The sequence below is a fragment of the Mytilus trossulus genome, chromosome 1 (assembly GCF_036588685.1).
Source record: "Mytilus trossulus isolate FHL-02 chromosome 1, PNRI_Mtr1.1.1.hap1, whole genome shotgun sequence".
NCBI classification, from domain to species: Eukaryota; Metazoa; Mollusca; class Bivalvia; order Mytilida; family Mytilidae; genus Mytilus; species Mytilus trossulus.
The window spans coordinates 67475478-67486678 of NC_086373.1; the positions used below are offsets into that span (position 1 = coordinate 67475478).

An 11201-nucleotide genomic window follows, 5' to 3' on the forward strand; every position below is an offset into this window, starting at 1 on the left:
CATAAAATTACAAATGTATAATTTCAAACAATGCTAAGAAAAATTATTTATAAATATTGTGGTATTCTGTTTTGTAGTTATGGCAAGCATTGGAAGAGGATGAATTTGCAAAGAAAAATAGATTGCAGTTCAAGTTAGAGCAAGTGAGGTTAGCGATGGATAAAGAAGTGTACTGCTGACAGAAATCTCAGGACATTTTAGTGCTATGTTTACTGCTGTGATAATACATATTTCATCAATTCATTTGTATTCATTTCTAACTGTATAAAAAACATGTACATGTAGTCAGTTGCTATGCTGTAAAAAGAGAAAAAGACTATTGCAAATAATTTGTTTTTTATGTTTATTTTGATAATGTTTGAAATTATTTGTTGATGAAAATTGTTTCTACTTGTATTATAAGACTTTTGTGCCTAGAGAAGTTTTTCATGATTTTCTTAATTTAAAAAGTTTTCTCTCTTTGTATAAGAAAATATCATCTTTGTTAATAGTATGGTTATTGTAAGAATTATGGTTTGTAAGTTTGTAGGGGAGGAATATTTTTGAAGAAATAGAAAAAAATGGATTTTTTTTAATTATAAAGGGAAGTAACTCTTTTTTTTTAACATAAGTTAACAAGTGTGATTTTCTTATGTCAATTAAGCAGTGAAATATGTATTATCCAGGATGTTTTATACAAATGTTGTCATATTTTTACTGTTCCGTGCAGGACATGGCATTGCCACCGATTTCATTTCATGGTGCCATAATTTTAATGCTTTACAACATTTTCTCTGATAAATTATTTCTATGATAGCTTTGATAGTTTGATATAAAGATATATTTCTATTAACAGTTTAGAATTTGTAAATTTGTTGAAGAAACAAAGCTCAGACTTTGAGGTGAATTAATGTTACCAAATATTTAAATAGAATTTGTATAGAAAAATCATTTTTATTCTGACAGAAGGCAGAATGCTCACTGTTAAAAACTTTTATCACTAGAAAATCTGACCATTGTGCCAAAGATTTTAGTATAGTGTTTTTGTAATTTGTAATATGTTCATAATATCAAATTTATAAAAACAATAATTATGCATGTTTTATATACGATCTCATTTTATATGTATATCTGTTTCCTCAGATGTATATAACTGTCCAATTTTGTCATTTGTTATAGCTTTAGAGGAAAGGGAATTATTTTCATGATTTTTCTTTCATTATTAGTGTAGACAACATTGTTTATATTTAGAATCATATCATATTTTACCAAAGAGATGGATTTGTTTACAAGTTACCATGGTAACTATGTAATAAAAAATATTCCAGAAACAAATTGCTGCATAAGGTTTAAATATCATTATACATATTCATTATTCTGAACGGAGGGGATAGTGATGTGAAAACACTCCTTTTTATCACAAAACTGTATAGATTTAAAAGGATTTTTTTCCCCCTGTCGACTTGCACTTTTACCATAAGAATATTTTTCTGTTTAACAGTACTCTTTACTGGTTGCATTTCTATGTAGATTGTTTCATGTTAAAATTAGAAAAAATAAATACTTCTTATGATCTTCATGCTCTTGCCAAAATTGAAAATTATAACAGTTTTGCATTATTGAAATGTTACACAATTCTGTATTTTTTTGCAACTTTTGAACATATACGGATAAAGCAATTAGTTTTCTTAGATGAACGTTTAAAAATGAAATTTCTTCCAAAAATTCTAAGCAATAAATAACTTAGGATAGATCCCCCCCCCCCCGAAATATGAAATGAAAGAGAACAATAATCTGTACAGTCTATGCAATATTTAGAAATTAATCTAATTGAGTGGTGTTTTTATGTAAAATATGAATATTAGTTTGACAAATTTTTTAAGTTTGAAGATTTGTGATCCTTACAAGTTAAATTTCATTTCATTTAGTCCATATACATTATTTTTTGCTATAGGCAAATAAGTTTCACTGTTGTAGAATAGGATAGGAAATACACATTGCATTGGCTCACCTTGCCCTAAGTAGCTATTTATTTAGTATTTCAGAACACCAAAAGTATTTCATCAGTAGTATAGAAATAAGGAGAATTTTTTGCTATAAAGAAAACAATATTTTTGTAACCTTTTTGAGAATAAATTTCTGCTAAAAATAATAACTCATTTCTCCTCATTTGAACAAAATACTCAGTTTCATAATAATATATACCATCGGTTATCTCATGTCGACAGTCGTATACCAAAAAATTTATGGCATTATTGTTATCCATATAAAAATAGCGGTGAAAAGTTTTACATTTGACTTTTCATCTAAACAGAAATCTCATATAGCTAATGCTTTCTGAATTTGTTATTCAGTATTGTTAAATTATATTATAAAATTTTACAGTACCCTTGGGAGACCGTTATCAATTGCTGTTGATGAAACTTTATATTCAGTACAAATTTATACCTTGAATGCTAAATGGCTGGATTTAGTAGTTTTACTTTTTTTTATGGAACAATCATTAGATGTTTCAATCATTTTAGTGTAATTTTAATTTTTGTAGATTAATTACAATGGTGCTTGTGACAGAACATTCCACTTGAGTTCTGTGATTGTTTTGATGTAGGGCAATATTTTTAAATATTTTTTATATTAACAATAAGTTGATGTTGTCCCCCAAAATAGTATTCAGAAACTTCCCACTCATAAACACTTTATACTTAATACCTGTATACCATATACACTGCATAAGCTCCAATTACCAAGTTGTGAAGTTTTGTTATTTTGAAATGATTATATTTTAATTCTTTTTACAAGGTCACATAAAAACAAAAAAAGGTGGCTTTGAGAAATTTTTAAGTTTGATCTACCATGTTTATTTTTGTTAATTTTTTACCAGTAAGGTTGCACTAATTGAGGTTGATAACAGACCACTAAAGCTGCTAAAATAGAAAACACCCAGAATGCATCAGATAAAAGGCCGTAATTAAGTACCCCTTGGATTAAATTTACTTAGTACTGTAGTAGTGTTAAAAAGATTTTATAAATTATGAAGCTTTAACAGTAGGAAAGAAATTTTCAAAGGATTTTCATTCAAATGCAAGTTATCTATCTGTCTGTCAGCCATTTTGTTTTGTTGTTCAATATTTGTTCATTTTATCTTTGACTGATTTTATGACATGCATTGACATGTTTTTCAAATGTTGAAATATTTTGTTGGTTATTCAATGTGTTCATGTAGATGTAGATTTTGCAGCATGTAGTTGTAGTTTTCAAAGAAATAATTAAAGGTTTGAAAGTATTTTTGCATAAATATTTGTTCATATTGATTTAAAGGTTTATAAGTATCTTGCCAATACTGCAGATGAATCGAGATTGTGTGCTATACAAGAACTGAATTTTGCTGGTTGTTTTTGTTCTAGTTTGATTTTTCTCCAATAGTATTCCAAAACTGTTGTCATTTTGAAATAATTGACCCTGAAAAGTGTTTTCGTTTCAATAATGATTGTAATATGCAAAAAGTAGGTTGTTTTAAAATGTTTTTGCTTTAATTTTGAATGTAGTTTTATTTTTCACTAGTTAAATATTTCAAACAGTGCTAAATTGTTTAATATTTGCTCAGATTTAACTATGCAAATGTAGTTGATATAGGGCTTATGGTATGTGTATTTTTAGTGTATTGTGCTTTGATGAAAAAAGTCATTTATTCAAATTTTTAAAATTTGATCACAGTTTTTGTAATGAGAAAAGAGAATACAATTTGTAGTTGACATTATAAAGTTATTGCTTATGTGTGATAACTCTTGAATGGTTAGGGTTAAAAATTCTTTTAAAAAAAGTGAAATATTTTGGAAAAAAGGTCAGGATTGAAATATCTAAAATACCGAAAGTTCAAAATTTGTTTCATACATTTATTAATGTAATTGTAGAGCGATGGAAAAATTATGAGATTAATCAGTGCGATTTCAGTAATTGAAAAATTCTGCTTGCAAAATTTTACTGATCCTATCACAATTTTTGCAATATTTAAAACATGGTTAAAAAATTATGAATTTACAGTATTTTCATTTTTCCAGTAATAAAATCATATGTCTTCTACCTATTTCTGAGTGATCATGTGTATGCAATAACTATTAGTTGCACCATAACAGAAATTTATGAATGTTGATTGTTTCAACGACTATTTTCCATGTATGTAGAATTTTATACAAAAGTAAATCATGTACATTCATAATTCTGAAGAATGCAAAAAATTCAGAATCTTCAAATTACAATTTGTAACCTTTTCAGTATAAAGTTTTGGATATTAGTTCTTCGTTTCAATTTCCATTCTGAAATAGCTTTTAATTTTTGGAAAATCAGTATATAATAAGTAATTACTAAGTATACCTTTATTTAGTTCCATCCGTGTAGAATCTCATTTCATTCTAAAAAGCTATTATGAAATTAAAATTGCACTCATTTCACAGATAGCCACATTACTCAAAACGGAACAATTTTCATATATTTATTAACGGTAAATCGGTCATTACTCAAAACTGAACCATTTTCATATATTTATTACCGGTAGATTGGTTAAACTATCAAAACTTTAATATTAGAAAGTACACTCTTGTAGATTTATCTTTTGGATATACAGTTTATACTTTAAATTTAGGCTTAAGTGTTGGTAAACATAATTTATAAATGATTTATTTTTCTTGCATTATACTACAAACTTATGAGCATAGGTTGATTCTAGTCAGAAATATAACCACAGAAATATTATATAATATTTATGAGACTGATCATGTACAAATATAGTTTTAGTAATGTTTTTTTCTTAGCTTAATAAGAAATTTACAAGAATTTTAAAATATTGAAAAATATTTCAAATCATGAGCATGTAGTATGGACAGATGTCTAAAAATAATCACTGTGGAATCCACTTCTCAGATTGTATATGGAACTTACTTCCTTGTTGAAAGTTTATTTATAATTTTTTAATTTTTAGGATTTCTTTCAAATAAGGGTGTAGTTTTTAATGCAATTTCAGAAAGTAAGGATACTTTTATTTAGGGTACAGTATATGAATTCCTATTTTATTAACAATCTCAAATTCCTTCATTAAAGTTAATGGTTTGGACATATGAGTACATATTTTACTGCAATAGTAAAATGACATATCAACACAATATGTTTACCAAAAATTTCATAAAAATCATTTTAAAAATTGATTAGGGTGAAATTAAATATTTTATAGAAGTATTCCAAACAGTTAGAGTCAGAAGTGGATTCCTTACAATAAAAAATAGTTGAATAGGGACTTGTGCTGCAAAGAAAGAATTATTGTAAGCCCATATCATCAGAAAATAAATACTTGTTTACAGTAGCGTATATTTAGTCAGTAATGTAAACAGGAAGTATTTTGAAGTGTGTGAAAGTTGAAAAATGGTTGTAAAATTTTTATCTTAAGTTGTATGAGAATAGAAGCGTTTTGTAGTAATTTTGATATATAAGAAAATGTCAAAAACTGTTGAAATTTATAAAAATAAAAATATAAGTATGATTTTGTTTTTGTTTTTGAATTTGAAATAATGTTTGACGTTATTGTATACAGCTCTAGGAGTGCTTGAGACAACAAGACAAAACACAAAGATTCCTGGTTCGATTCCCGTTTGGGATGAAAATTTCAGGAACTCAATTTTTGGCTCTCCCTCGACACCATTTGCGAGTATGGTCTTGAGGAAACGATGATAGTGCGTCGGAAGGAGACGATAAATGGCAGACCCGTGTAAAGAGAGAGCCATATCTCTTGCACATTAAAGACACCCTTGTAGATTTCAAAAAAAAGTAGGCTAATGCCGCTACAAGGCAGAACTTGCACCCGCAAAGTGGAAAGGGATTAATATAAGTTGCAAAACTTGTTTCCCAATCCATTTTAAATAAATATATTTAAACAAACAAGACAAAAGATAAAGCATCTGAAAACTTAGGATAAGAATAACCCTACATTTTGAAATCATTGCAATTGTATTATCCTATCTCATGAAGCACTTAAAGTTCTCAAACACACACATAGGAGTCACCTGTACATCCATCTACAAATTAATCTAGACAAATTCTCCTACGCTGTAGAATGAATTTGATTGAAACTTCATAAAGGGATATCTTGGGCATATGTCAATGAGCAGCACAGCCTCACATTTCTCCGTTTCTAAGCCAATGCACTGTTATTGTCTAAATAGAATTAGGTAATAAAGGCAATCATTGGAGACATTCTGACAATGACTGACATGAAAACTTTGTACTTTTGAATTGGCATCCATCAACTGACATTCGTTTGTTCATTGATATTTCTGTCAACTGATTCATTGATGTGTAAAACACCATCTGGTTTATGTGTGCACTAAACACTGTATTATCGCAATAACATACTTAAATATTCTAACTTTTGTTTAACAAAACACATGGCGGAAATAGACCAACAGAAGAGATATCAGTAGATTGATCTCATGGTCAAAGAAGGGGCCAACTTTGACCAACCAAGGCCCCCAAAGTATCCATTCTTGTTTTAACTACGGTCTGGGTACCACAAATGTGTTTGAGAGGATGAAAACCACCCTACTGATATGTTTAGAACCCTGATTCAGGACCTTCAGCACTGTAACCATCTGTCTTAACCACTAGACCATGAACGCACACATGTAATCAGGACACCCCTTCCCGATACCAAATTCATGTACACATACTTCCAAATCTGCTTTAAAAACATCTGTTACAAGTTAACAAATAATTTTCATGTAAGATGAGATGAAATCTAATAATTTACATAGAAAGGATACAGGTAGATATAAAAACACTAAAACATGAAAAATTATAACACCAATGAGAGTGATTGTTTTCAAACCTAACTAATAAAATGAGGCAAATGCTTAAGATATGGCGTGGAAATTGTTATGAAATTGTAAAGCACAGAAAGGGAGATGTCAACACTCCTGGTAACAGTTAATGATTTTACAGCCGGCAGTATAGGACTTTAGAAGACTTGAAAGTCTTCTTACACCAAAAAAAGGCCAGGATGACAATTCATGTATAAAAAGTCAGCATAAACTAATATAAAAAAGGCAAGACCAAATATACTAAAAATTAAAAAGGGAAGGACATCGATTTCAACTAAAAAAAAATGCAGGAAAAAATTTGCCACACTAGCCTCCCTGTAAAAATCATATGGTTGCTCCCTAAAAAAATTAAAGAAACACATTATCAAATGAAAATTTACTTTAATGTATTTGTGTAACATGAACAAAAATGTAAACATGTGTATATAAACTTTACATAAGTATCTACTATTTTGTAGCTGTGTCTAAAATAATTATACGAAACATACACAAAAAGTCATCAATATCACATTCAGGAATACACACTAGGTAAATACACTATATGTGTATATATTCTTTTATCTTTATTGCATGAGCAAAAGCACTAATATTACATACAAAACAAATGTGTATAATTGACCAGAAAGCAATTGAGTGGGGAAAATGTCTCATTTGAAGGTTTTTTAGTTAAACAATAAATAAAACAATAAAATTGATTGACTTCTAAATGTTATTTCTTATTTTTTAAAGTTTAATATCGAGAAAACTTAATTTTTTCGTCATTTATTTTGTCAAATATAGTTACCTGAGATTTTACCCCCCTTGTCTATTATTATCAATGTTAATACCAACATTGTCAATGTTTGGTTTTCATGTAATACACTGCAAATCTGATCACACAATAAAAAAAATATAACTTTTTTACAAACCAGAGGTTTATTGTTTCAGATTACCAGTGAATATTTAGTAGGACTACCGGAACATAATATTGGTTATCACATATACTTTACAATTAGACACTTAATATACCTTTTCAGGTTCTGAGAAACAAAAATTAGCAACATCCCAATAGAACACTTTCGAGTTCATCCGTCACCGGCAAAAACTCTTCAATTATACACGCCTTTATGACGTCATTTACCAGATAGAGGGGCTCGCCTGTATCCCTGCACTATTTACGTTCATCAAGCGTCTTAGTGATCGTCTTTGTGCAGGATAAACTAGAAATAATGGTTGCTCTGTAGGTACTTACTGACATTTCCCTAATGACAGCAGTGTTGATTGTCAATTTTGAGAATTCAATTTGCCGAATAATTCGTACAATATAGAATTATAGTTTTCCAACCACTCGCTCAACATTGGAAGGAAGTGACGACGCCCCTAAACGCACAAATGACGATGATAAAGGCGCGTATAATTGACAAGTTTTTTCCGGTGACGGATGAACTCAAAAGTGGTCTATTTGTTATGGGAATCCCATCTTTCAGACAAACATAATCATCACAATTTATCCTAATAAATAGGTGTTTTCACAGGTAATGAAAATATTACCAACATTACAACAGTCACAAGAAAAAAAACCAGAATACTGCTGTTTACTAATAACTAATAACAGTAAATGATTTCAACTATAAGTACTACTATAGGTAGACATGAAATTCACATTATTTTCATTCGGACATTAGGCAATAAAAAAAAAAACAAACACTTTAAGTCATTATTTAGTCCATTGTAGTCTTTACGTAAATTTGTGGAATCAAGTTTTAATTTTGCTCAAATTTTCACTTATAATGATATTAGTTTTGTCATAGCTTGAGAACAGGATCCTGTAATGAGCCTGCCCCCTCCCCATCCTCCCCTTTATTTTCAAAAATCCTAGATTTTTCAATTTATATAAATTATTGGTATCATGTATATACCAATATACTATATGTCTACTTTAAATATGCAAGTTTGCTATCAACCTTAAATATATTGACAAATCTAGAATTTATAATCATAAGGGAAAGGTGCTATGGGGGTGGGGTCTTCATAACACGGTCCTGTCCACAAGCACCTATGAGTTTTTCTTTCTTTTTTTAAAGGTGCTATGGGGGTGGGGTCTTCATAACACGGTCCTGTCCACAAGCACCTATGAGTTTTTCTTTCTTTTTTTCTTCTAAGTATTCCAGAGAAACAAAGCATTACAGATTTGTAAGTAAACATATTAGCAATAATGACAACCTAACTATTTTTCTTTAAAAAAAATTCTGAAAAAAGACAGGACAAAAAATTTTAAATACTGAAACCACAATACATAACTATAAACAATAATGCCAGCACTACAAACAAAAGATATCACAGTTTACATTATAAAAAAATCTAACATATACTTTAATGTACATACAAAAGCTCTGTATATTAAAAACTTTATGCCTGAGTTTGTTACCCTATAGCATAACCATTCATGTGTTAGCCATTTATTTTGTCATAATCACTTTATCATATTCTGTTTCAGTTTAAACAAATCAAAGCACTTGTGAGCACTGAGGGATAAGATTGCTTCATTAGTTTAAAACAGACACAAAGACTTTTTTCCACAACTGCCATCACTACTTTCAAATAAATTATGACAAAAGAAAAATTGGCTATCAAATGAATGTTTACTGCTTATAAACTACAATATACAATCTATAATCTACATTATGGTTGCCTAGAGTTTTCCTTTTTACAACAGAAATACTTTAATCTTGATATATTATCAGATATAATTTTGATCACAAACCAGTTGAAAAAATATAGATAAGGTGCAGGTGTTTAAACAGATTATTACAATATGAAATCATTACCCATATATCTAGATAAAATTAATTTCAGCATAGGTACCTCTTGTTTACAAACTAATTCTCAATTTTAGAAAAAGTGCAATTGGTGCAAATTATGATAAAATTAAATGTATGGAGAGAAAACAATTTTAATTTGAATTTGATATTTGTTTATAATATTGAACATTTGCATTATTGCTCAATCCTGAGATGATGTTTTGAATATACAATGTATAAAGAGAGGTAGATCTTAAATATATATTTTTTGAGATAGAATTTTCAAATACTTTGCCAATATGAAGTTTGGTTGTTTTTTTTTAAATATAATCAAAAGTATGGGTCACATACCCGTAGCCAGGGGGGGTTCGGGCCCCCCTTGAAAACAAATAAGCACTGTTAAAGTCAATTTTCTGTTCGAATTGTGACTGTTAAAGTCGAGTTTGTGAGTCCAACAAACCCCCCTTTGGAAATTCCTGGCTACGGGCCTGGGTCACAATGCTATTTTTAAGCTATGAGTCTTTAAAATTTGCCAAAATTTGGTTAGATTGTTCATGAAAAAACACAATTGTGTTCATACAAAAAATTCTGTGAGATAGAATTTTTAGATAAATTGTAAGAAGATAGGTTTTATACTATGTTTTAAGAAATAAAAAGAAAAAATGGTATTACCAAACTTGTTTTCTTACTACAAGTAAAAACAAAAGATTTCCCTATCAGTCCAGTATAATTTGTGTACTAAAAAAGTTACCTTAAATGGTTCATTTGAAAAAAAATGATTCTAAAAGCAAAAAAAATGATATTTGTTTGAATATTCTTAATAATAAAATGGATCACCAAGTTTTCTTTATATAAATAAACAGTCTAACCATTAAATTACAAATTTGTCTACCTTAAAATATACCTGATGGACTTTGTCTATTTTTTTTGCTGAAAATAAATAAGTTAAACAATTTAATCAAGACTTTCATTATAAAAATCATTTCTACAATTTGTTATCGTATGATATCGGTTGTACACCTAATACAAATGAAAACAACAGCTAATGTTCTTAATACTTGTAAAACAAACAATTATCAATGAAAGCTAAAATTGCATATGCATACATATAATACAAATATTTTTTAACATTTCCTGAATTCCATAATAAATTACAATAATTATTTTACAATAGCTTCTACATACTATGCTGATAGAGTATATATGATAAAATGTGTATGAAAGGTTTTATAATTGGTTTAAAGGAACTTGTTTTGAATTTAACACAAAAACAAAAACTCAATTTCTATCAAAATCCTCATGTAATGTCTAAAATGAGTTTGAAATATTAGATACAATTTACAAAGTATATAGGAGTATGAAAACTTAGGTTGCTTTCTTTTTTTCTTTCCAAAAAAAAGGCTAAGATTTAAAAGGTTATTTTAGAATTTTTTTTGTAGAACTGAATTTCTATTTAAAAATCCAAAGAAAAACAAAATAAAGAATTTTTCAGTCAATATATTGCATTTCAAGTTTCTAATAACCAAATACTTAAAGAACATTACGTTAATGGTGTGGGGGAAAAAATCATATTATAAAA

General features: G+C 28.6%; 1 protein-coding gene across 3 annotated transcripts in view; it reads left to right on the top strand.

Annotated features, from left to right (window-relative positions):
• The window catches only part of LOC134683027 (plexin-A4-like), a 95570-nt gene extending 90061 nt beyond the window's left edge, over positions 1-5509 (top strand). For all 3 annotated transcript variants that reach the window (XM_063542039.1, XM_063542057.1, XM_063542049.1), the window contains exon 34: positions 78-5509. In XM_063542039.1, the coding sequence (XP_063398109.1) occupies positions 78-179 (102 nt within the window). In that variant the 3' untranslated portion in view covers positions 180-5509. The remainder of the gene's footprint in view (positions 1-77) is intronic.
• The last annotated feature ends 5692 nt before the right edge of the window (positions 5510-11201 follow it).